General features: G+C 60.2%; 3 protein-coding genes across 5 annotated transcripts in view; 1 reads left to right on the forward strand and 2 right to left on the reverse strand.

The window, feature by feature from the left end:
* MAPKAPK3 (MAPK activated protein kinase 3) overlaps positions 1-14728 on the reverse strand; it is a 28868-nt gene extending 14140 nt beyond the window's left edge. The window contains exons 1-2 of the mRNA XM_051852385.2: positions 14597-14728; positions 14048-14324 (exon numbers count right to left, since the gene is read on the reverse strand). Coding sequence (XP_051708345.2) covers positions 14048-14272 — 225 coding nt within the window. The 5' untranslated portion in view covers positions 14273-14324; positions 14597-14728. The remainder of the gene's footprint in view (positions 1-14047; positions 14325-14596) is intronic.
* A 1584-nt stretch (positions 14729-16312) lies between these two features.
* CISH (cytokine inducible SH2 containing protein) lies at positions 16313-24877 on the forward strand. 2 transcript variants are annotated; one of them, XM_002713219.5, is made up of 3 exons: positions 16313-19498; positions 22901-23121; positions 23333-24877. In XM_002713219.5, the coding sequence occupies exons 1-3, from the start codon at positions 19479-19481 to the stop codon at positions 23863-23865; spliced, it is 774 nt and encodes a 257-aa protein (XP_002713265.1). In that variant the 5' UTR covers positions 16313-19478; the 3' UTR covers positions 23866-24877. The 2 variants fall into 2 exon arrangements, with proteins under 2 accessions (XP_002713265.1, XP_017199331.2); XM_017343842.3 differs by lacking the exon at positions 16313-19498 and adding an exon at positions 19536-20828 and having other exon boundaries at positions 22883-23121.
* Positions 24794-25630, reverse strand: part of HEMK1 (HemK methyltransferase family member 1) — a 32706-nt gene continuing 31869 nt past the window's right edge. For both annotated transcript variants that reach the window (XR_011379519.1, XR_011379512.1), the window contains one exon: positions 24794-25604. The gene's annotated coding sequence lies outside the window, so the exon portion shown is untranslated. The remainder of the gene's footprint in view (positions 25605-25630) is intronic.

Here is a 25630-nt window from a genome sequence, read left to right on the forward strand (position 1 = left end):
TTCCCACCCAAGGACAGGGCTTGCATGTGGGTGAAGGAATTCTTGAGTTCCGGGGCTGGGTAAACAAAGGCAACCTTTGCCTGTCTGGAAAACAGTTTGCAGTTTACAAAACACTCTGCTGTCCCTCATCTCACAGGAATGCTGGGTGCCACCCTGTGAGGCCAGCAGGGTGGGGGTCATTAGCCCCAGCGCGCAGACAGCAGAGAGCGAGGCTCGGGAGGATGAGGTCACTGCCCTGGGGCTTCTCGGCTATAGGATGGCAAGGCTGGAGGAGGGAGAAGAGAACTTGTAAGACAGCATCCAGACCACGCCCCCAGAGGGGCTCAGAGGAGGGGTGGCCCCAAGGTGGAGAGGTGCTGGCTAAAGCCACCACCTGCACAAGAGTCAGGGCGCTTGTTATGAAACAAATGTGTGTATGGCTGCATGGGTGTGTTCAACCATGTGTACATGCATGTGCAGCAATGCACAGCTGTGTGCTCATGTGTTTAGCGGTGTATGCCATGACATATAACACATGTGTCACACAATGCATAGTGATATGTGTGGCTGTGTTGGTTGTGCACTGACATATGTATACATGTGTGTGCATTGTGGTGGCGTGTTCATATGTGCACATGCATGTGTAGTAATGTGTGTGGGTTGTGTGTGTGCGGCTGCATAGTTTGTGCAGGTATACAAAGTGGTGTGTACATGTGTGGTAGTACAGGGGTGTGGGCAGGGGTGAGTATGTGGGCCCACAGACATGTCTGTGTCCCAGTCTCTGTGATGTTGACTTCGAACTCCCAGAGAAGGAACTCAGTCACCTGTCCATTTACTCATCCAATACTTTCTATATCCTGAAGTGCCCAGCAGAGAACTGGTCAGAGAGCCACCCGAGACTGTGGGCCTTGCTGCCACAGCTCCACCTGTGACAGCCTTGCCCGTGGAAGTGGCCGTGCCCGGATGCCTCATTCAGAATTCCTTTCCCAGAGCAAGGTCCAGCCCCTCTCACCGCTCAGAGCTCCAAAAGCACCCTCTGTCAGACAGAGCTGGGTGTCCACAGCGACACCGTAAAGACACTTGGGAAATCAGCCCCCAGTCCCCTTCTGCAGCCACCTCCCAAACCAGGAGGAGTCCCCTACCTAGGTGCACGGGCCCACCCACATAGCCAGTGTCCCCACTCTCCCCAACCCCGGCCCAGGGCCAGGCTCTTCTCCAGTGAGAGTGTTCACGGTACCCCCTCTGTCTCTCTCACACAGCAGGTGCCATGACTACCAGCCCAGACAAGCGGCCTCCCCGACTCCACCACACCTAAAGCCCAGCATCCAGTGCTGAGCAGTGTGTGTACAGCCGCCGCCAGGCTGCTCTGCGGGCTCCTCCAGAACACCCCCTCCTCCCGGGGGCGGAGGGCTGCGCTATAACCTCTCCCCTCAGCAAGCAGGGACAAGTGAAGACGCTGAAGCTCTGGATCTCCTGACAGCACCAGCCCAGCAGCCCCACAGCCCAGGAACGTCCAGCTCCTCTCACAGCCCCAAGAGGCACCCGAGGCTGAGTCCTCCCACAAGCTCTGGTTAGACACCAGGATTCAAGGCATTTTTACCATTCCTAAGCACGACAGAAGCCACATTTTTAAAAATAGAAACAAAAAGCAGATTCTCTTCAGAATGAAGAAAAAGATGAAATGCACCCGAAACCCACTTAGATCCTAACTGCAAATGAGGACAAATCTTAATCCGGAGCTTCCTGGAAGTCTTGGCAAAAAAGGAAACCAGGTGGGCTCTGCCCTTTGATCAGAGAAGCACAGATCCTCGCTGAACTTTTCTAAGATCGAATTCTACAAGGGATTCAGCAGCAACCCTCACCCGACCGGGGGGGGGGGGGGGTCTACCCTCCCAGCCACAGCTTCAGCAGCCACTTTGCAAAGGACACAGGAAGACGCAGATGAACAAATCGAACTCGGACTCTTGCACGCAGCCCTGGAGCCGAGAGCGTCCGCAGGCCCTTTCCTTTCTTGGGATTCTGGCTTTGTTTGGTGCCAGAGGGTGGAGACGAGAGAGCCGGCAAGGACCGGTCTGTCTCTCCAGCACTCTTGCCCACCTCAGGGAAGGGAGGACAGGCTAGAATGTGGAAGAGCTGCAATTCCTGGCTACAATGTCAAACATCAGGCAACAGAAGCGAACAGCAGGAAAAGTTGGGTTTTGACTCACGTCGGTCTCACTGCAAAGAACCTCTCGTCTCTGTTCACGGAGGCAATGGATAAGAAAGGGCCCAAAGACCCTGAGCCTACCATAACCCTCCCTTGAGAAGTCTTCACATGGTCATCTCCACCTTGTCTTCCAGCTCCCAAGTCCACAGCTATTTGGCATTGTTTTTCAATGGGGACACATCCCCAGCTTTACAAGAGACCCCACTACAACAGTGGGTGCTGCTAGCACCAAGGAGGGGGTGGGGAGACCCTCGCTGGCTGCTTTGCCCACTCCCAGCATGGAGCACAGCTCCAGCCTGTGTGCTGGAGGCAGATGTCAGAGATGGGACTGATTCCGAGTTCAGGGCTCAGCAGCAGGTATTTCTTGCTGAATGCCTCAGCCTCTTCCTGGTGAAGCTGGAGGCAGCTCCTGCGCGTCCCCCTCCCTACCCCGAAGGGCACCGGTGCTCTCTGGAGAGCTGGCAGCAGCGTCAAGTCTGACTCCGGAGCCACAGTTTCAGAAAAGTCAGAGCCTCAGACATGCGCCATTATTCTCACATGCGCTCACTTTCCCCGCTCGCACAGCTCATTACAGAAGCTAATGGAACCAATTTTACAGCTGTGGATTAGCTGGCCTCACGCCAGATCCGACCTGGCTTCATTAAGTTCTGACCACATCCTGCCCTCCTTCTTGCCCTGCCCATTTACTGTGTCTCCTTGGAGGCTCACGTGATGCCAATGACCCCAAATGCCAGGCGCAGCTGGTTGCCCAGGGGATGATGGAGTCGTGTCAGTGTCAGTGCCGCCTCTTAGCAACCACCTCTGCCCGGCGCCCAGTGCTGTGCTGCCATCACCCCGTACAGGGCTCCTCGGGGCCCGAGAAGGACCAGCAGCACCCCCTTTTCTAAAAAAGATTTGTTGAGTTATTTGAAAAGCAGAGTTACGGAGGAGTGACAAAGAGAGACAGAACTTCCATCCACTGGTTCATTCCTGAAATACCTCCAGAAACCAGGACGAGGCCAAGCCAAGGCCAGGCTGAAACCAGGAACCAGGAACTCCATCCGAGCCTGACTGCATGGGTAGCAGGGACCCACATACTTGAGCCACAACCTGCTGCCTCCCCGGCTCACATTCACCGGAAGCTGGAATTAGGAACGAAGCTGGGATCAAACCCAGGCACTCTCTGCTAAGGGCCGCAGGCCTCCCAAGCAACATCTTAACTGCTGTGCCCGGGGCCAGCCCCTAGCAGCACGCTTGTAACAGAGGGGACCCTGGCACTCTGAGAGGTTAAGAGATCCACCGAAGTCACTCAGCTGCATAAAAAGAACCACGGCTCGAACTCAGACCCGTTGGCTTCGAGGCAGCCTGGGGGAAGTGGGACATGGTGGGAGAGCCCAGCTGCTCCTTCCCAGCTTGGCCGCACGTCCCTGCATCTAAACCAGGCTTTGCTTCTTGGTGGCAACCACAATAGGGCCGCGGTGCACCGTGCCCCGGCCCCTTCCAGATGCGTCACAGCCCCCACTCCAACCACCACACTGCTAACCACCATCTGCAGCTGAGGACACTGAGGCTCAAGGAAGTTTTGTGGCTTCTGTGGGTCACGTGGTCCCCTCACGGCCACCTCCACGTCTGACAGCTTCTTAGGAACCAGGATTCAACTCCCATCCAGAGATGCTGGTCCATTTACTGATCCCTTCCCAACTCCTGCCAACGCTCACTGGCCCTGCCTGCCACAGGCTCTCTGTCCTCAAGGGTCTGGGGGTCTGCAGATGAGTTACTGCCCCTGGGATGCTGGCTGCAGATGTGGTCCAGGGCGACAGACACTGGTTCCTCTTCTCGCCCCATCCTCTCTTCCCAGAGCCAGAACCTGGCAAAGCAGGCAGGTTGGGGAAGGTCAGCCCCTTCTGAGGAAACCCAGGAGCAGACAGGGTCCCTTCTAGGACAAGGCTGGGACAACAGATGGGGGGCCAGGGGACAGACTGGGGACCTCCCTGACCACCACCCACCAGTCTGGGAGAGGAAGGAGCAGCAGAGGCTGCAGCCCCCGTCCTCCCGGGGAGCCCGGCTGGCAGGCTGGCCACACACCCTGCGAAATCCAATTTGCTCAGATCTGATGGCCTCAGTCTGTCTGCTTCCTGCCAGCCCCAGACAGCCTGGAAACAAAAGCTGAAGTGCCAGGTCTCCGGGGGTGGGGCAGGGGGAGGAGAGAGGAGTCGGGAGGAAGCTTCCAGAGGAAGCTAGGCTGGGGCGGGGGCAGTGGGAACAGGAGTGCTGGTTGGGGCAGGCCAGGGAGCAGCAGTGCCCCCCCTCCGCCCCCCGGCCAGGGAGCATTCACAGCAGGACCAGCTGTGGCCACAGGGCTCCAGGTCAGGCAGACTGAGCTGCACAGGCCAGTTCCCGCTCTGACTCACCCATGGCCTTGAGAAGGCCATTCAACGTCTCAGACCCTCATTGGCTCAATCTGCAAAGTGGAGGCAGTGACCACTCCTGTGCCCAGGTGACCATGAGGATGAAAGGAGCACCCGCGCACAGAGCTCAGATTCGCACGGTGACACGTCACAGAGTGAGTTTACGGAGGCGCGACCGGCGTCACGGGTGGGAACGGCTTCCAGCTTTGCTGGAGCACCCTGCCTTCAGGAATCCCGTGGGCCTTGCCCTGCAGCGGCCTCTTGCTCTTCCCCTCTGTTTCCCCTGAACACAGGGAAATCCAGGTGCGGCCTCTGGAAGCCCAGGAAGGCAGATCCCTCTAGCCCCACAGGTCCCAGGAGGGCAGATCCCTCCAGCCCCGCAGGTTCTCGGAAATGGTCTAGATCCTCAGAGAGCCAGGGCCAGGCTGGGCTTCCCAAAGATGAACCGAGAATCAGGAGTCTACAGACCCTGTGTGCTGGGAAAGGCTCAGGAAGCTGGGGCGGGGCCTCTAGGGCTGGAAGAGGGGACCTGGTATCTGGGGAGGGACTCTGGTAGCGGGAAACACTGCGGAGACCTGGGGCCAAGGCAGGAAACCAACCACCAGCCTGGTGGCCTAGAGGAGGGGCCCAACCCCACTCTGGTAGCCAGTGGCAGACACTCACACCCCTAGGCTCCCCAAGTGTCCTTTTGAGCAGTGGCCCCCTCCACCAAGAGTGAGAATCTGGCCCAGTCCTGTCTTCTCTCTGTGCTCCAGGGCTCCCTCTAGGCGATGGGCTTGCACGCCCTCATACGTAGGCCTACTGTACAGGTGGGAATGAGGCCGTGGGAGAACCCTGGGCTCCTCCCTCTCGCCCAGGTGTCACAGGGCATACATGGAAGAACGGTAACTCCCCCTGCCCCACTGGGGCCGCTCCCAACATTCACTCGGGGCCTTCCTGCGGGGCAGCCAGGGAGAGGCCACACAGACCCCCTGGGAGCTCCCCGAGTACACGCTCGGAGGACGCAGGCCCATTACCCTCCTGAAGATTCTTCTGTCAAAATCAGCTCCACAATTTGTGAAACCTTATCCTGGTTCTACTGCCCCCGTGGCAGTGCAAAAGTAGGACGTCTCCATCCTAGGGCTGGAAAACTCTGGCAGACACAACGTTTTGTCCTAACCTCGGAAATAAGTCCCTGTGGGGGTCTCCCAGCAGACACCGCACCACAGGCCCTTACGAGCCGGCTGTGCTATGACAATGCCCACGCGGCTGGCATGGGTTACCGGGGGAATGGACCCTCCCCACACAGGGGGCCACCAGGGCAAATAAAATCCAACAGGCCAGCTCTGAAGGCAGGGACCCAAGACCCTCTAGCTCTCCAAAAAGTGATAGCTGGTGTCTCTCCCCTACCGGAAATGTCACAGAGATGGCAAAGGAATAAAATGGGGGGGGGGGGGGACTGAGTCCTACTCAGAGCATGGCACAGAGACCCCAGGGATCCTTCAGACTCCACCCACTCCAGCCCTTCCAGAAGCCTCCATTGTGTCTGCTCACCACCTCTTCTTCGACTCCTGGCTTCATCCACATCCCTGCAGCCCCCAGCGGAGGCCTGGGTGAACACAGTCAACCTCTGCTCTCCTTGGGCTCCTCTCTGGGACAACAGGGACAACAGATGTCCAGGCTTGCAGCTCCCAGGTCCCAGGCTACTCTTCCCTGCTCCTGTCTAGCCAGAAGGCTCCCAAGGCACCAGCCCCTAGCTGGTCCCTAGAAGACATTGCTCAACTCTGACAGAGCCACGTGGGCCCAGACACAAGGAGGAGAGGTCATGGCCCTGACCATGAGGGACGGCCCTGTGGTGGGAATGGGCTGTAGCTCAGCCCCACTCTCTCATTCCTCCCTGGGCTAAGGACACATTCTGAGAGCAGCTCAGCCTGATGCAAGCGTCTAACTGAGCCATGGGGTATGGTGGAGAGGAGTCCTCAAACCTGAGTCATAAGCCTTCAGGTTCAAGAACTCTCCCGAGCAGACTGCAGACCCTGCAGTGGTGTCACCGTGGTCCCTGTTCTACCAGCAAAGCACCTGTGCCTGGCTGCAGATAGGCCGACCCTTGCCCTACTTGCAGGAGCAGTCTCATTGCCTGCCTCCCTAGCACTTCCACGGCCACGGCCAACCCAGAGTATCTGCACCGTCAAAAGGGAGGCTCCTTGCAAGCAGAGCACCGACCCCCAGTACACAGATGGGCAGAGCATGTTCCTGATCCCCAGCTGAGCCGGCACACAGGGAAGGATGGCAGAAAGCCAAGACCTGGCTGCCAGCCAGGCCTAGGGTCCAGCCCAGCCTGGGGTTGTCCCTGCAATGGGACCTGGGTGAGTTACTTGGCTATTCTGAACCTCAGTCTCTGCACCCACGATATGGGAGTGACACTCCATTCTCAGGTCCTGCTGGGCTTGTGCTCAGCATGGAGGGAGCACTCAGCCAGAGTTCCACTGCCTGCCAGAGCATGGAGAGAACCTGCCGGGCCCTCTGCACAGCTCAGGGTGGGCCGTTTGCGCGTGGAGAGAATGCACGCAGAAAGCTGCAGGTGCCTTGTGGAGGCCAAACCTTTAGGAATGGGGCGATGCCTGTGGCAAGTCAGGGCCTTGACCCCTTAGGCCCCTGAAAACAGCCTCTGAGCTTTACTGAGCTGAGAGCGGCAGGTGTGGGGCACAGGCCTGAGGCGTGGGTGCCCGTTCCAGCTGGTGTGGGCACCTCTCAGTGTTTGTCCTCTGTGAAATGGAGGTCATAAAGTGCCCAGCTTCATATCACTGTCCCAAGCAACAGTCTCAGACCCAAATCACAGCTGAAGCGACTGCCCACACTGCACAGGGGATGTCTCAGGTTACAGCTCAGCCCAAGTGCGCCTGACTCACTGGTTCCACTGCCAAGGTGCGGCACCTGGTCAAGGCCAGCAGCAGCAGGGGACACGGGAGGGTGGCGCTCCTGCCCTGGGGACAGGGGAGCAGCAGGCTGACTAGAATCAGCCCCCAGCATCTGCCCCCTGCCTGCCGGCCGCAGTCAAGAGACAGAGCCTCGGATGAAAGAGAAGAGACAGGCAGAGTGGCAAGGCCAGAGAGAGGATGGACCAAGTGACAGCGGGAACGCGGGTGGGAAGGAGAAACGAACGTGAAAGGGAGGCAGAGACAGCACCTGGAGAGAAAGCCCAGGAAAGAAAAGGCAGCCAGAACAGCGAACCTGCGAGTGCCAGTGTCAACATTCGCAGCACCTCGGGCCTGGCCAGCGCTGCCAAGGCCTCCCAAGGCTGCCCCTCCCCCTCCCCCTCCCCCAGGCACCTCTCCTGCCTCCCAGTCCTGCTCTCAGCAAAACCTCCCCATTCCCACGCAGCTGGCCTAATCCACTTAGCCCCGAAAGCGGCTCTTTCCTCCAGCTGGGGGGGGGTGGGGGGGTGGTGGAGCTTGCTCAGGTGCAGGGTGACTCCAGGTGAGTCCTCATAAAGGTCAATAAGGTGTCACCAAAGATGCACCCAGGCCACCCCAAAGGAGAGCATGGCCCTCTGGGAGTCCTGCAGGCTGCTCGGACTGAAGCCTGCTCCCCACCGCACAGCCAAGCCTGGGCTGAGCAGCACCATAACAACCATGGTTTTGCACACGATTCCCAAGCCGGGTTGATGCTGTGGTGCAGCAGGTTAACACGCTGGCCTGGAGCGCCAGCATCCCATATGTGCGCCAGTTTGAGACCCGGCTGCTCCACAACCAATCCAGCTCTCTGCTGTGGCCTGGGAGAGCAGTGGAGGATGGCCCAGATCCTTGGGCCCCTGCACCCATGTGGGAGACCCGGAAGAGGCTCCTGGCTTCAGATAGGCCCACATCCGGCCGCTGTGGCCGATCAGGAGTAAACCCTCCCTCTTCTCTCTGTGTAGCTCTCTCTGACTTTTGGATAAATGAATAAATCTTAAAAAAAAAGATTCCCAAGCCACTTGGGAAGAAGACGGCAGGAAGGATTTTTAAGCTCAGAGTCCTGCTTTTCTCGCAGATGGCAGTGTCTCATCTGGGGCCACACGAGCTCTCCAAGAGACGGATCAGGGACAGCAGAATGAACGCCCTCCTGGGAAGCACCCAGGCCACTGTGTCGCCGCCCTGGAAGCAGCAGTCAGCTCTGGGGAAGCGCTTGGTGCACAGTCCTTCCCTCAGGTACGCCTGGCGTGCCGCCGCACCTGGAGAGGACCCGTCCTCAGCTCTTGCGCTGGCCATCACCCTTGAACACATGCAGGCGGCCATCAGGCTGGGATCAAGGAGGGCTCCGACTGCTGCTGCTACTCAAGTGCTCCCCGCCCCCACCCCACCCGATACCCCACAACATCCCACGGCCCAAGGAGAGAAAGACAAGGGATCCAAGTAGGAAAATCACTTCCCACGTTACAAAACTGCGATGCGATGTGACAGAGACCTCTGCTGTCATGGAGACCAGGCCCTCCCCCACGTGGTCTGCGCAGCAGCTCAGGTGACCCAGGAGCTCCTGCAGCACCCCTGGCAAGGGCGCTCCCCTGCAAGGCCCTCCACGGTTTCCAGGGCCTGTTGGGAACTTGACACCAGCCGTCAGGACACAAGTCTACACCTGGGGAAGTGGCACTCCACAGCAGGTGCCAAGTGTCTAAGCCAGGCTCGTTGTCACTCACACTGTGCTCTCTGCTGTCATCCACAGCCCTCTCACACCAGAGGTCTGGACTAGAGCTGGCAGCCTCTTCCAGGAAGGCTCCCCTGGCTGGCCCAGCCCAGTTTCCTCCCGCCCACTCACCAGTCTGACTTCCTGTCTGTGTTGCTCTGCGCTCTGCTGGGCTGGACTTGTGTGAGTCACGAGGCCCCAGCCAAGCCCCACAACCACAGCTGGTCCTCGTGTGCTGACCCTGTGGGGCCAGCCCCTGTCCATTCGCAGGCAGAGTTCCACACGGTGAGAACTGGAGAGGTGTCAGCCAGCACTGGTGGCATCACTCGGGGCCCATCCTTCCAGGGGCCAAGTCCCAAGTCCCTGCCGCACCCCTGCAGCCTTACATGAAGGGTGGAGTGACCTCGAAGCCGAGACTGACATCACACCGCCTACACTCCCATCCTAGCGCTGCTGCCGCAAGCTGTGCACCTTGGGCACATCACCCATCTCTCTGAACCCCGGTGCCCTCGTCCAAAGACAGAAGAGCAAGAGTTGGGCGCGATGCCGCCTGCTGTACACTGGGGACAGGGTCTGCCACGTAGAATACTCTGGAAGGACAGCACCAGGGCCTGATCTCTGGCATCAGCTCCTGGATAGGATGCAGAAGACCCTGACAGTACCTGCAGAGAGGACCCTGGGAGCAGGCTGTGCGCTCAGCTTCCAAGTCACCAGGGAGGCCAGCCAGGCACTGTAGGAAGCATCTCAGACAGCTAAGCTCTACCTAAAACTCCACCGTTTGCATTTCACAGGGTTTGATGCCCTCCTCAGGATCTTCTTGTGAAAAACAAACTGCCCACGCCTGGCAGCACAGAAGGCTCCCGCGGTGTGCCAGCCCTCGCACTCTGCAGATTCTTTCCTTGCAGGTGAGGGATGGCCTGGGGAGAACCTGGAACGCCGTGAAACCACTCCCAGGGGCGCCACCACACAGAGCTGCCAGCCCCTCACCCACGCGCCCCTTGAGTGGCTGACTCAGTAGCAAGCACCCCGCAGCAGCTGATCAGACCGGTCTAGAAACGGGAGGGGAGGCGGCGGCAGCGGCTGCCACCTGGCCCCACACCCAGCTCAGAAGCACGGGTCTCAACAGGCTGGCCCCGCCCGTGGAGCCAGGGGCCCCGTGTCCCCCACCAAGGCAGGGCACGGCCTCCAGGGTCCAGGTTCTGGGTCCACTGCCCCCCTCTCTGCAACAGACTCATATTTTACCGTCCTCCTCATCCTGGCAGGAGACAGCCTCCCTATGTGTTTCGGGACGGCAGGTGGGGCAGAGAGGGTCCGTGAACAGGCATTGCCCTTCTCCCCACGCCCTCCGCAGGAGCTCTGTTGGAGGCAGAGGAGCTGTTAGATGCCTCTGGGAGCAGTGTTTCCCCACGGCCAGAACTCTCTCCTGGGGAGGAGGAGAACCTGGGACGGTCCCGCTCCTACTGCTCCTTCCAAAGCTCAGAGGAGCCAATCAAGAGCGCCTAACGTAGGCAAGACCCTGAGTACAGATCTGAGCCAAAATGGGTTATTGTGGCTTTAGGGAGTTTTCCAAAAAGTTGCTCAAAAGCCAGGGACACTGGACAGCTTCCTGGAAGAGGTGGCACTGGGGCTGAATTTTGACAGATGGGAAGGATTCGGCAGTGCAGGAGCAAAGACATCACCTGGGGTAGAAAAGGCAGGTGGGCTGCACTGCAGAGGCCTCCAATGCCACTGCTGGAGGCTTGACATGTGTTCAGCCAAGTCCTCAAGCCCCGTGGGACCAGGGCTCCACTCCCCACCGTTCAGATGCTGCACTTCGGGGCATCACTGCAATGCCACGCCAAGGACACCACTCAGAGAAGCCTGGCTCACGGCAGTCGGCCGGCACCACGCGGACGTGAACCGCCCTGGGCAAGGCAGCCCCTGCAACCTCCCCCGATCCAGCCCAGCAGGCCAGGAGGAGGATGCTCACTGCAGGGGCTCCACCAGGGGGCATGCACATACGCCACCCTATCATTCACTCCCCTCGACAAAGAAGGGATGAAGATGACACCAGAGCCCAGCAGCCAGAGGAGAAGGGGCCCCAGGACTGCAGTCCGGAGAACAGGAGCAGAAAAGACGAGCCCATCTCTCCTCCTTTGTGCAGATCCCGTCTCCCCAAGGCTTTTCATTTAGACGTACTACATGCTCTGGTCACTTCTGCCTGCCGGGAAGCTGATGGCCACCGCAGGACAGACAGGGAGTGAAGAGGGCAGGGAATTCTGGCCTCTGATCTTCACGTATGTGAGAAGGTTTGGGGGGCAGAGTCATGGATGTGGTGGAGCTACTGCTGGGTGACACATCTGCAGGCCTGGCCCCTGAGCGGTAGCGCTGACAGGCGCCAGGAGGGGCTTAGGAGGGGGCATGAGCCAGAGGTGAGCAGGAAGCCCAGGGAGCGGGGACTCCTGGAAGACAGGCAGTTCCCCGGTTCCTAAGAGCAGGGCGGCAGGGGACACTTGCGGTGGAACAAAGGGTCAAAGAAGCACACGGTGGTCCAGGGAGGAGCCGCTGGGTGTGGGGGAGGCCGAGCTGGGGCAAGCGGGTGGGGTGATCGGAGCTGCGGGAAAGGGGAAGAGGCCCAGCTCCCTGGCCCTCACACAACAGCTACAGGGACGGCGACCACAGCTCTTCCTGTTTTAAGAGTGCCTGTTGCATTCCAGACTCTGCTCAGCACGGGCTGCCATCTCTGGCGACAGGGCTAGAAGACAAGCATGGAGTGAGGGGGACAAAGACAGACTGAACAAGTCCCAGTGACAAGAACAGTCCAGCCTGTTAAGTGAAAGACACAGAGCCCATGGCCTTCATCTAGGCAGAGCTAGGGCAGCTCGGTGGGGGTGGGAGGAGTTAATCAGAGAGAGAGAGAAGGCTGGGACCCATTCATGAGCTGCCTGAGCTCCCTGGGCCCAGGCCTGCCCCTGCACTGAAGACCCTGGATCCTGGCCATCCTGGCAGACGCGGAAGCTGCAGGTGGGACACCTCCTCTTGCCTCAGTCACCACTCACAGGCACAATGACTGTGCCAGTGATTGTTCTAGCCCCATCTTCGACGGCAGTGAGGGCTGCCTGCCTGGGCAGACACTTCTAGGTTGGTCAGGAAGGGGGCGTGGAGGACCAAGAACAGGAAGGTGCCCATGCCTGCCCAGTCCAGAAGAGGGAGAGCACTGGGGTCCTGCCCAGTCCAGAAGAGGGAGAGCACTGGGGTCCTGGACTTGAGAGGAGGTGCTGTGTAAGTTGCCGCATCAGAAGTGCCCCCAAGTGACCCATGAGCCAGGGCACCTGGGGGAAGGGGCGCTGCGTGGGCCTCCCACCACTCGAGTCTCACACCATCCCTGCCTCATTCACGGAAGAGCTCAGAGCTGGCTCAAACGGCCGAAGCGTTGGTTGCGAGGCTGTTCTCTGGCCTCAGCTAGCCCCTTACCCACCAGGCCCTCCAGCCAGCACAGGTGGAAGAGCTGCACGGAGCTGGGGAGGAAGAGGCCGACTCCACTCCTCATCCCCTTCCCCTACCTTTGCCTTAAAGGGCTCCCAGACTCTCCTGTCCGGGACTCCAAAAACACCCCCAGTCCCATTCCACTCTGAGTTAGCAAGCAGACGCTACACCTGGGGCCCCGCCCCTACAGCCCAGCCCAGATCTTCCTCCAGCCCCACCTGCTTGGTCCCTCGCAGGGTCCCCCGGGGATATGACCTCTACAAGCCCTAGTGGCCCTGGAAAAGGCAGAGAGCTGGGCCCAGGTCCCCGCTCGGGTACTTGCAGATCCTGTGCCTCAAACAAGTCCTGCAGCCTCTCCAGGCCAGCATCGGGCCCCGCACAAGTCCTCCGCCCACGTCATCTGCCTTCAAGCTCACATCAGCTACTCATCTTTTCCTCTGAACACAGGCAGAAATTTGGCTTTAAGAATCCAGGATATTGTCCAAGGTCACAGAGTTGGCAAATACAGGGCAGAGACTATACAGCACATCAGTAGGGCTCTGCACTGGGCCTCATAATGGCAACTTGTAAAATGGGAACATCCCTGGCTGCACTTGTGGCTTCAGAAACCGCTCTCACTGCCACGATCCACTCCATCCAGGTAGCCACTGGCACAGGCTGCAGGTGAGTAAAGTTCTCTGAGATAACAGATTCAAGGAATCCTGGGTATTGGGGCAGGGTCCTGGGCCTTGAACTGTGTACCTGAGGCCAGAATCAGGTAGCCAGATCAGCCACTCCAAAAACCATCCCCTGATCCCACCTGTGTCAGAGTGCCAGGCCCCATGGCTGGATGGGTGGCCCACCTTCTGGCCAGGAAGCAGGGTGGGTGGGGTTTGGAGCAGGGCCTGCCCCTTCCTACATGGGGACAGTGACTCATCAGGAGCAGCCTCCCGCCCACAGGTGCAATCGGCAATGCCCTGCACTAGGAGGCTCCCTTCACTCCAGCCGGGACAGGCAGGGGCTGCGGGGAGGAAGCAGCCCCACCCCCCTCAGAGGAGCTCCAGATGGAAGTGGAAGGGGCAACCCAGCCTAACCCTCTGCCTGAATACAGTGACCCGGCCAGAACCACAGAGCGGGGAGCTACTCCTCCCCTGCTTCCGGGTACCACGGCTCTGCCCATCTGGCTCCACCCCTTTCTCACTTAGCCAGGCTAAGCCTCAGTTTCCCCATCAGTAAAGCAGGGAAGGTCATCGGCCTGACCTTATAGCGGACTCTGGGGACAGGACGCTAAGCACAGGAGGCTTGGCTGGGGCCCTGGCCCTAGCAGTGCCCCCCACAGGCCTCTCTGACAGGCCCTCCAGGTCACCCCGGGGCTCAGGGAGCGGTCACTGACCTTCAGGGCACACTTCTGCCCCGTTCGCCGATGGAAGCACTCTAGCACCTTGCCGTTCACACCCAGGCCCAGCACCTGCTTGGACAACTGGTAGTCATCCGTCACCGCGTACTTCTTGGGTTCCCGCCGTCCCCCGTGGGCCGGAGCCCCGCCCAGGCCGGGTCCGCCGGGCGCACCTGGCGGGGGCGCAGGACCCCCCTGCTCCTCTGCGGTTTCGACTTCCATGGCCCCCGCGGGGCGCTCAGAGGCGGCCCCAGCCTGGCCCGTCCAGCGGCACCTGAGGGAAGGGGGAAGAGTGAGTCCCGCCCACGCTCTCCCAACACACCCCAGCCCTGGAGCCCCTAAGCCGGGCAAAGGCGGCAGGCGGGGGACAGGCTGGGGACGCAGGGCACTCGGCCTGGGAGGATCGGCGTGCGGCAGGGGGCGGTGGTCGCGCCGCCGGGCTCCTCAGTCCCGCCGGGGCACGTGTCAGGAAGAGAAGGGGCCGGGCGGCCGAAGTGGCCGCGAGGTCCCGGGAGCGAGCCGCGGAGGCACTCAGGCTAGTCGTACCTGGCGAGGGCGTGCCTGCTGGGGGTGCACCTGGCGGCTGCTCCGGCGAGGGGCAGAGGCAGCGGTCGGCCGAGGGGCGCCCTGGGCCGAGAGTCGCGCCGCCGGCGACCCACGTGACCCCCTCCCCGCGCGTCATCCCGACTTGGGGCCCCGCTAGGTCAGCCTTAAAGGGCCAGGCAGGCCGGGGCTGGGCGCGGCGGGGCGGGAGTCCCCGGGCGAGCCCCGCCCCGGAGCCGGGACAAAAGCGAGGGCGTGGCTTCCCGTGGAGGGCGGCCACCTCCTCGGGACGTCCAGGAAGAACTTCGCACGTGCGCTTCCAGCTGTGCTGGCCGCCGCGGCTGCCCGAGACCCAGGAAGGGCCGGTGCCGGACGTCTCGTTTCTCTCTCGGGCCGGTGCTTCCTCTGCACACCGCCAGGCGGCCTCCAGCAGGGCCCGGCCGCTTCCGCCCTCCTTGGCGGGCAGGCGGCTGGCGCGCCCAGCTCCCCAGGCTCCACCAAGCGCCGGCGAAGTGGCGGGCAGCGCCTGGTTGTTTCGTTCGTCCTAGGTGCCCCCCCCCCCGCTCTGGCGACCCTCCCCTTCCGTACCCTTGGCTCCTGGCCCACCTCGGTCGATGGCCTTTGGGGACAGTAAATCCTGGTTTACCATCTGCTCAGACCCACAGCCTTTCACCCCTGCTCGCCGCCCCCTCCTCCGTGAGAGATTTCTCTGCTAGCCCTGCAGCGTTCCGATCCCGGCTTAAACTACCTGGCCTGTTGTGAGCAGGTGTTCTCAACACAGACCAACGCTCATTTTACAAAGGAAACTAAAGCCCCCGGAGGAAAAATATCTTGTCTAGAGCCCCAGGGAGCCTGGCTGTGGTTGTCTCTTGGTACAGGACCTCCCACCCCAATCCCCAAACTGGACGAGAACCCGAGGGAGGAGACGCGCTCGGCACAGGGTCTTTGCGCGGGCCTCTGCCGCCATCTACAGGCCATTCTCAGGACTGCACGCACTGCAACTTCTACCCAAAGGTGTCTGTCTCCTGTCCTCGACCAGCTTTAGAATTGCGAATCCACGGGCGCCTTCCTCCCTGCCCTCCGCCCAACACACACGCTGACACACTCTGACCGGGCTGTGAGTGGGAACCTGGTGCCCTTCTGCCTAGGTAACCGCCTCCCCTGTGCCTGATGACCCCTCTGAGTGTGGGGATGAGCAAGTGAGTGAAGAGCAGCCGCTGCTGGTGGGTAGCCACGGTGTGCAGGGTTGATGGCCCTGCCGGTCCCCGCAGGCAACCTCCAAGCCAGCAGCGTTCTGTGAAGCCAGGGACCCTAGGCAGTAGCCTCAGCTGACCACACTGAACCCTGCTTGCAGACCAGAGGCTCTGCTGAGACCCTCCGTGAATCCACTGAGACCAGAGCAGGGAGGACAGACCTGAAATCAGCAGCTTTCCTGACAGTGCCCCCATTCCAAACCCCAAGTACAACGTCGGGGCCAGGCTCTTACCCTCAAACCATGGGCTCCCCGCCTGATCCCTGCCTCCACACACACATCTACACATGCAGGCATGCACACATATGCTCACACGTGGACACAACACACCCACGCACACATGCATACACTCTCACTTGCATTTATGCCTAGCTGTCCCCAGCATTAGTGTCCCTTTGCCCTGCCTGAGAATCAGATCTAGATTCCACGGCTCTGGGGGAAACCCTGTGACCCAAACATTCATACTGCTGGGGGGCTGGAGAAGGCTCTGCCCTTTGGAGACAGCTGGCTGGAGTCCAGCGAACGTGAGGCTAGAGTCCCACAGGTGATGAGCTCGGGAGCTGAGGGTGGAGGCTGTTTCCCTCTCTCAGCCAAGAACATCTCAGAGCACGCTCAGAGATGTCTTCTTTCTTTAAAGCAGAATTAGATTACAACTGCTCTTGAGACTGTATAATTGTATTGCTAAGCTAGTCTCTTTTTTATTAAAATGTGTAATCACATAAGTAAAACTTGCTGGGCGTGATCAACTCAAACTGCACAGAAATGTAAAAAGTAAACAGTGCCGACAGATGCCCCTCTGCGCACAGTCCTCACGGGGGTCCATCACAGATGGCTGTTTTGCAGCATCCACCTGCATCACTGACACTCAGATGTGGCGTCCCCTCCATGCTCACGTCCCAGCAACCCCTGCCACACCCACCTTCCCAATGGTGGAAGAGTCTGTCCGTGGACAACTGGGCCTGGGCAAAGGAGGGGTCGTGGTGGCAGATCCCACCACCGGGCCTCCACGATGACTGTGTGTCCATGGGGACGAAGAGCAAGGTGTTTGGAAGAGCTTGTAGTGACAAAGGAGTCCAGAAAGTGAGCCCCAGAATGAGGGGCTGAATCCCCCCATGCATCCACGTGGACTGCCCTTCAGAGAAGGCGGGCTGCACTGGCAGGAGGACAGAGACCAGATGCGGAAGGCATTGCTGTGCAGAGGGGTCCTCCTGGAAGAGACCGTCTGTGGAGGTTCCGCTGCTGAGGCCACCAGAGGGAGTGCCACAGGGTGGCAGTGCAGGCCCAGCAGTCAGAGTGGGAGCTCCCGGGGCACAGGTGGGGCAGAAGAGGTGACAAGGATCCAGTAGGAGAGGCGCACAGGACCGGCGGGCGGGCAGCTAAGGCAGAAGAGGAGCACGCTGTTCCTAGCAGGCAGGTGTCAAAGTCACAAAACATGGATGGAGGCCAAAGCCCCTGGCACCCTTTGGTTTACCCTCGGCCCCCTGGAGAGGATGTTTTCAAGGGGACACCTTTGGTGCTCCAACACTGACTGGTCACGCCCAGGGAAGCTTCATGGAAGACCCCAAAGCTGACACCTAAAGGATACCTGGGAGCAGGGACGTCACGGACACCTGGAGAGGAAGTCTGGGGTGGGGGGGGTCGCTTAATGCCACCCCACTACTCAGTAGCCGTGAGATCCAGGGTACACTGTACTCTCTCTGAGCCTCAGTTCCCTTGCTTGTACCTGCGACAATGAAGTGAGACTGGCATGGAAAGTGTGTTCAGTGAAGCGGTCACAGAGAGGGGACGGTGGAGTCCCAGGGTGGAGCTGGGGATCTGGCCCACAAAGACCCAGGTTCAAACCCACGGCTCTGCTGCACAGCAAGTGTGGAGTGCCTTTGACTTCATAGTCGTAGGGCAGCGGACCGTTCCCACTGCAGAGGGAGGGCCCCACTCCGGGGGTGAGGCATCCATCCCACCGCACCCTTGGCTTCCCATCAGCAAAATCACAGAGAACTAGGTCCCCTAGAGTAACTTCTCATCTTCATCATTTTTTTTCCCGTTTCACAGGGTTTTGTGGTAAGGTCCCATTTGTCCTGTGCCCCAGCCTGGACAGGACAAGCTGAGCCCTGTCTGCCCGGGGAAAGCCCGGACACTGCCACTCAGGCCTCTAACTACTGCCCGGGGCTGTCATCCCTGCCCTGCACATCACAGCTCACCTCCTTCCAAGGAGACCTGAGGGCACACACTGGGCACGGGGCCAGGGAGCCAACCTAGCCCACTCCAAGTCCCATCCCTTCCCAGTCCTGGTTCTAGAGGTTGGGGGAGGCCTGCACAGACCCCACAGTGCCTTAGAGTACTCCCCAGTAAACTAAAAATGCAGGAGGGGGTCAGGGTGTGAGCTAGGGTCAAGCTCTGGCTCTGTCTTTTCCTAGCAACCCACTTCATCTCGCCAGGAACAGGCAAGGGAATCTGATTCCGGCCCGATCATCTCATCTGCACAATGGTGGCGGTACCAGCTGTCCAAGGATCCAATGTCGCCAGCACCGTGGGGAGTCAGCTGTCCCAGCTCCACCCCCTGCCTCTGTCACCAACTCCCAGATGATCTCCGGAGCTCAGGAGCTCCTGGTCTCTCTCCCAGCACCTTTTGTGGCTCACCAAAGCCGCCTGGGCGCAGAGGCTCCTCTCCTGCCTCAGCAGAGGCCAAACGCAGAGCCGAGCCTACACGGCCCCGCCGAATACAAAGGGCTGGGATGTGCCTCCTCCAGAGTTCTTGCCTGGATCTTTCTGGTTTCGGTGGTCGCAGGCTCGACCCCAGCTGACCTGCCTATTTCTGGGGCCATCGTCTGATCCCGCTGCCCCCTCTGCGTCTCTCTCCAGACCCCACCATGGGCCACCCACCTCCCCCTACGACACCCACACCCGGAGTACAGACGTGGCCCAACTGGAGGCGCTTGCACAACCCCACAGACCGCCTGGAAGTTGATGCCAGCAAGTAGGACTGGCCCACAACCCCGCCCAGAGCTGTCACTTGTTCGACTGCAAGATAAGGGAGTCCAAACCCAGAGAGGGGGAAAGCAGGCTCTGGGAACCCGAGCTTCGGCCGCTCCTTAACTTCCCCCACCGGGTCTTTCCTACGGCTCTCTTGGTCCCGCCCTCTCGGCTACGTCAGTCCCGGCTGTGCGCGCTACAATTGGCTCGCGCGGGCCACTCGGCTCCGCCCCTGCTCTGCTATTGGTCACCTCGCGGGGCCCCGCCCCGTTTTCCTGGAAAGTTCTTGGAAATTAGTCAAAGGTGTTTCCTTTCGCAGCGCCCGGCACCGGATACCCGTCCCGGCGGCCCCCTCCCCACTTTGCGCCCTTCCCCCACCTTCCGGGCCCCACCGCACAGCCTGCGGTTCTAGGAAGAGGGCGCTTCCGGGAAGGGCTGGGGCTCGGCGGACAAAAGATTAGGAGGCGGCTCGCCCCGCCCCACGCGCCTGGCCCTCCCCCGGCGCCCTCCCGGGCCGTCTGCTCCGCCGCCGCTCAGTCTCCTGCCCGCCGCCGTCTACCCGGGAGCTGCCCCGCGGGCTCGCTCCGCGCCCACTGGCTCCCGCCCGCGCTACCGCCCCGCGGAGCCCTTCCCAAGCCGCCGCTCCGCCACCGCCGCCGGGACATGGTCCTCTGCGTTGAGGGGTAAGCGCGGCTTTCCGTCTCCGCCCGGCGTGTGCGTCGGGTCGCCGGATCGCGCGGGCCTAGAGCCAGCTGCCGGGCACTGGGAGGCCCAGGCGGGGCAGAAGGTGGCCGAGTGCGGCGCTTGTCGGGATCGCGACCTCCCACCCCACCCCTATGCTCACACAGTGGTGGGAAACGGAGGGGCCGGCTGGCGACCGAGGAGTACAGTGGGCTCAGCCTGGGTTCTCAGACGGCAGGGTCCCCCCAAGACGTGGCTTCCCAACGCAGACCAGGGCCCAGAGCGCCCTAGTCCTGCCAGCCCAGAGCCCTGCCCACTGTGCCTAAGTGTCCCCTCCCTGCCGCGAAACTGTCAATTCTTGGGGAGCCAGCGTGAGATCCTTGCCGCAGGCTGGCTCCTGAGAACAAGCGGCTCTTTGGAGAGCCTGGGTTTGGCTTGGTCTTGCCTGGGGCTCCCCTGCAATTGCTTCACCCCTCCTCTCTGCTCAGTTTGGGATCCCAGTGTGAGAATGACCTTGGCTTCTACTTCCCTTCTCCAGGTTTCTCATAGACTTGGGGCGGGGGACGATAGAGGGGATGCTGATAGGACAGAGTCTTGGGCTGGCCTGTGCCCTCTTCACACACCCACTTGCCTGACCCTCAGCATCCCCTTTTAGCCAAAGGGCTGGGTGCTCTCCACACTGAGCTCAGGAGGCTTCAAGGAGAGGGGGCGGCTCCACTGGGTGTCCCACACCCAAGGGTGAGCAGAGTGGCCCAGTAACTGCTGTTATCAGAACTGGCATGTTGCCAAGTAAGGATGAGAGGTGGCACCAGGCTGAAGTGCCCCTTGCTCTGAGCAGCCCTCATTCCAGGGAAGGGGTGTGGAGGTGCCACGAACTCTGCTTCTCCCTGGCTGCCTGGGTGTGTTCCTTCCTCCCTGCTGGACTCTGGGGCTGCTGAACACCTCCCCCAACCACTGCCTTCCTCCTCAGGAGCCCCCTAGCCCCAATCCTGGGGTCCCACAGCCCCTTTCCCTTCCCCCTAGCTGAGGCCCCCCTTGTAAACCTCAGCACCAGTATTGGATGTCAGCAAGATTTTTAACATTCTCTCTCTCTCTCTCTCTCTCTCTCACACACACACACACACACACACCCACACACAGCTACAGGACAGCTAGTGCCCTCCTGGGGTGGAGAGCAGCTGGGGAACCCCCCACCCCTGGGCTGGGTTCACCCCTCTGGCATGTGTCTCTAGGCAGGACTCACTGGCTGGATTCTACAGCAGGCACACACATGTACCTGGAACACACCAACCACTGCCCCCACCTTGATGATGACACAGCCATGGACACACCCAGATACACAGTGGTTCACCAGAAGCCTTTGGTGAACAGCCATTCACACACTCAGACAACACACCGGCCCCAGAGGTTCCCACACCCACACAGGGGACTTTTTTCAGAGGCCCTGCTGAGCTGTCTGAACATGGCTACCCCCAGAGGCTGCAGCCCAAGCAGTTAGCCACCTACCATGTTCTCAGACCACAGGAGCCTGGGCCAAGCTCTGGGCTCCAGGTGGGTCACCTCAAAACTCGGCCTGTGGGGCCAGTATGCAGCCCAGCAGTTGAAACACCAGTTGGGATGTTCACATCCCACATCAGAATACCAGGGTTTGATCTCTGGCTATGGCTCCTGATTCCAGCTTCCTGCTGATACAGGTCTTGGGAGGCAGCAGTGCTGGCCTAAGTTAGTTGAACTGGGTTCCTGCCACCCACAGGAGAGTCCTGAATAGTGTTCCTGGCTCCTGGCTTTGGCCTTGGCCCAGCCCTGGCTGTTGTGAGCATTTAGGGAGTGAGCCAGCATATGGACCCTCTGTCTTTGTTTCTGCTTCTCAAGTAATTTGATTTTTATGCTGAGAAGTGATTCAGATAAATTAATGTTTAAAAATCCAGCCTCTGGCCCCCTGAGCAGTATCCCAGAGCTCTCAGCACAGCCAGGGCGGGTGTGGAAAAGTCCTCTGCAGGCTGTACGGGCCAGAGTCAGCAGGCCCCTCCTCGCTGTGAGCGATCACAGGGCTGTGATTTGGGAGCACCTTCTCAGGGTCACCTGTAATCTCCATGGTCAGGTCTGGCTCCGCCTGCCTGCTGCCCCACAGGCAGTACTGGCAGTTTATCCGTGCTGTTTCGGTGCCTGCGGGGCTTCCCTCCAGCCCTCCTTCTGGGCTGATTATCTAGGGGTCCTGAGGCCCGGCAGGGGCTAGGCCCCGGCCTGGGATGTATTTCCCTCCCTCGGAAAGCAGGACCTATCCCTGCAACACTTGCAGGTGGTCACCGTGCTGGTGGGCTTCCCCGAGGAGGAGACAGCTGCTGCTCAGATTTTGGAAAGCTTGGCTTCTCCAGCCCTAGCCATCTAAGATGTGGAGTTGCCGAGCCCCTGAACTGAGCTGGGGGACCCAGCTGGGCTGGGTATGAATGCCTGGTGAGGAGCAAGCTGTGTACAAGGTCAGGGAGCCTGGGAGGGCTGGAGTGGGGGTTGAGTACCCTGCCCTTTGGTGCGAGTTCATATGTATGGGAGGTGAGACTCGGAGGCACCTTTAGAGGCCACCCCCCTCCCCCCCAGGCCTCAGTTGGGACAAGCAGGAGCCAGGCTGGGAGCTGTACCTGTAGGCTAGAGGGTTCTCGAGTCTCTAAGGCATCTTGTCCTGGGTGCCTCCAGCAGACACCAGGCCATGGTGGGCAGAGTGTGGCCTCGGGCCTCCTGCTGTAATTCTGGGGCCGTCCCAGAGGACTCCCTGCAGGCCCGTCCTATGGCTCAGCCAGGACTCATGCTATTTAATCAGCCTCCCTCGGCCAGGAGGGCAGCGTGAAGTACTTCTGGTGATCCCGGTCAGCATGTCCAGGGCATTGGAAGTACCTGTAGGGAATAAGCTGTGGTCTAATTTGATACAAAATAGAGGGAGATTAATTAGTGTTTTAATAGGTTCAGGGGAGGGGCCAGTACTGTGGCATAGTGGGTAAAGCCGCTGCCTTCAGTGCTGGCCTCCCATATGGATGCTGGTTCAAGTCCCAGCTGCTCCTCTTCCAATCCAGCTCTCTGCTATGGCCTGGGAAAGCAGTAGAAGATGGCCCAAGTCCTTAGGCCCCTGCACCCAAGTGGGAGACCCAGAGGAAGCTCCTGGCTCTTGGCTTCGGATCAGCGCAGCTCCAGCCATTGTGGCCACCTGGGGAGTGAACCAGCGGATGGAAGACCTCTCTCTCTGCCTCTCTGTAACTCTGCCTTTCAAATAAATAAATAAATCTTTTTTAAAAATAATAGATGCAGAGGAGCTGAGAGTGCTGGCCACAGGAGTGCAGCTGGTCTGCAGCCCTAGGGATCTCTGGACATGGGGCAGCATGGGGCCTCCACTCATTGCTGCCGTTTCCTTCTAGACCTTGTCCTTTGCTGGCTGTGGAGCAGATCGGGCAGCGGCCCCTGTGGGCCCGGTCCCTGGAGCTGCCCGGACCAGCCATGCAGCCCTTACCTGCTGTGGCCTTCCTGGAGGAGGTGGCAGAGGAGACCCCAGCCCAGCCAGAGAGTGAATCAAAGGTGCTGGACCCTGAGGAGGATCTGATGTGCATAGCCAAGACTTTCTCCTACCTTCGGGAATCTGGTGAGTCGCCAGCGAGGCAGGCCAGTCCTGGGAGGTCTGGGAGGGGCGTGAAGCTGTGCCTGTTGAGGCTGACTTGGGAGGCATGGCCCTACCCAGGAATGTGTGATGGGAGGGGTAAAGTGCACTCCAGGGAAGTGTAAAGGAGGAGGGGCTGGTACCCCAGCTAGTTTCTCCCATGACCAGGCCCTCTTCCTCCTCTCCACTTGCCCAGGCTGGTATTGGGGTTCCATTACGGCCAGTGAGGCCCGGCAACACCTGCAGAAGATGCCAGAGGGCACGTTCCTAGTTCGAGACAGCACCCACCCCAGTTACCTGTTCACGCTGTCAGTCAAGACCACCCGCGGCCCCACCAACGTGCGCATTGAGTATGCCGACTCCAGCTTCCGCCTGGACTCGAACTGCTTGTCCAGGCCACGCATCCTGGCCTTCCCAGACGTGGTCAGCCTTGTGCAGCACTACGTGGCCTCCTGTGCTGCTGACACTCGAAGTGACAGCCCTGATCCTGCTCCCGGCCCAGCCCTGCCTGTCCCCAAGGAAGATACGCCCGGTGACCCTGCGCTGCCTGCCCCCGTGGCCACTGCCGTGCACCTGAAACTGGTGCAGCCCTTTGTGCGCAGAAGCAGCGCCCGCAGCCTGCAGCACCTCTGTCGCCTTGTCATCAACCGCCTGGTGACCGACGTGGACTGCCTGCCGCTGCCCCAGCGCATGGCTGACTACCTCCGACAGTACCCCTTCCGGCTCTGACTGAGCCCACACCTGCCCCGCCCCACCTGGCCACAACGCTGGAGGGGACACTGGCCCCAGCTGGTCTTGGGTTCCTGCTGTCCCTTCTCCAGCCCCCCCGGTACCTGTGTGCATCTGGCAGCTACACCAGGAAGAGCCAGCAGGGAGCAAGCCAGGGGCTAGGGTGGGGGGAGGTGTCACACAGCTTGGAGGCCGGCATCCCCAGGCCCCTGTGGCTCCACTGTGGTGAGCCTTGTGTCAGAGGAGAGAGGCAGGCAGGACCTGTCTCACCCTGTGGACCAGGCCCAGGCCCCCACTCACTGGCCTGCCCCAGCCACCTGAACTGTGCAGACTTGTCCAGCCCTGGTTTCTCAATCCACAGGCTGGGGCAGGCCCCTACTGACCTCCAGCCTCTGCTTCTGGGAGGGCAGTGGGAGTGACAGTCCCCCTTGTCGGGGAGTGGGCCAGGCTGAGGGGCTGCACAATTCAACAGTATTTATTTATTTATTCTCCATGGGGGTGGTCTCAGGGTTGAGCCACCCTGCCTCTCTGCCCTGAGCCCTAGGTGGTCCAGAGACCCCAGCTCCATGCCAGCTTCCTGGTTCTTCCCCGCAGACAAGGCCCCTCCTGAGACATGTCCTGGGTGTCCTGGCACTGACTCACCTGTGAATGTGTCCTCTCCCTCTCGCCCCAGCCCTGTCTTGGGAGGGTGGGCATGTGGGAAACGGAGCCAGGGCCTCGGTCCCCAGCAGAGCCCTGGCTCACCCCCGGGCAGGGCAGAGCCCTGTCTGCACAGAGCTGGTCTCCTGTGGCGCAGGCCCTGTGCGGGTGTGGGTGTTGTGTCGGGAAGTAGGGTGCTGGTGCGAGGGCTGTGCTGCTGCACCTGCTTTGTGCTCAGGAGAGAGGGAGAGAAATACGCAACTGATGAGACTTTATAAAATAATTATCATGACACAAAAACCAGTTTAGTGATCTTTTTTTCTTCCACTGATTTTTCTGTAATGACAATAAACTTGTACCTTTCATTTATGGAGCCCTCGGGGGCCTCTTTGAAATTCTGTCCGTGGCTTTTCCCCTTTGATCCTGTTATCCTGACCCCGTTTTACCTCTGGGCTAGCCAAGGCCCAGAGACTTACTGTGGCTGAGCAGTCCCTGCTGGGGGGGTCAGGGGTGTGGGACACAGGAGCAGCCCTTCTCTCACCTCTTCTTGTTCCCCGTGAGGAATGGGAGGCAGAGGTGAAAGCCAGCTGGATCACTGCCCAGGCCCCTGCCAAGTGGGGGTGGGGTGGGGTGCCAGAAGGGCACCAGACCCAGGTGTGTAAACAAGGGAATGCCAGTTCAGAGGGCCAGCGGGGCGAGTGCTGTGGTCCACTCCTGGGGACAGAGTCTCTTGAGTTGAGCAAACTAACAGCAAAGGCAGGGCCAGTGAGGGTGAAGGTGCTGAGGCATGACTGGGAACCTCGTATTCCCGACGCCAGGAGGCCTGGGGAGGGCTCGTTCTGTGCAGGGGTGCAGTTGAGTTGGGGATGGTGGCCAGAGAGCTGATAGGTTCTGGCCACAGATGGGGATGGTAGGGCTGGGGGACCCTATCCTCCCACTCAGGGTCCTGCACCTGACGCCTGCCCCCTCCCTCCAGTTAATGGCCTGACTCTGGGACACACTCACTGATAGGCTCCCGCTGGGTCCTGTATTGTGTTGAACTTCTGCAGGAAAGCACCCGTGGGCCTGGTTCATAGCTCCTCAACCTTCCTTCAGAGACACTTTATAAAAAAAAAAAAAAAAAAGA

The sequence above is a fragment of the Oryctolagus cuniculus genome, chromosome 10 (assembly GCF_964237555.1).
Source record: "Oryctolagus cuniculus chromosome 10, mOryCun1.1, whole genome shotgun sequence".
Lineage (NCBI taxonomy): Eukaryota > Metazoa > Chordata > Mammalia > Lagomorpha > Leporidae > Oryctolagus > Oryctolagus cuniculus.

What these genes read in the sequence shown, in the direction of transcription:
- CISH (XM_017343842.3), top strand. Translation starts at nt 20,557, where the DNA reads ATGTCAGCAAGATTTTTAACATTCTCTCTCTCTCTCTCTCTCTCTCTC. An exon ending in GACACAGCCATGGACACACC is followed by an intron (nt 20,829 to 22,882) that starts CAGATACACAGT and finishes CCTCCACTCATT; the next exon opens with GCTGCCGTTTCCTTCTAGAC. An exon ending in CTCCTACCTTCGGGAATCTG is followed by an intron (nt 23,122 to 23,332) that starts GTGAGTCGCCAG and finishes CCACTTGCCCAG; the next exon opens with GCTGGTATTGGGGTTCCATT.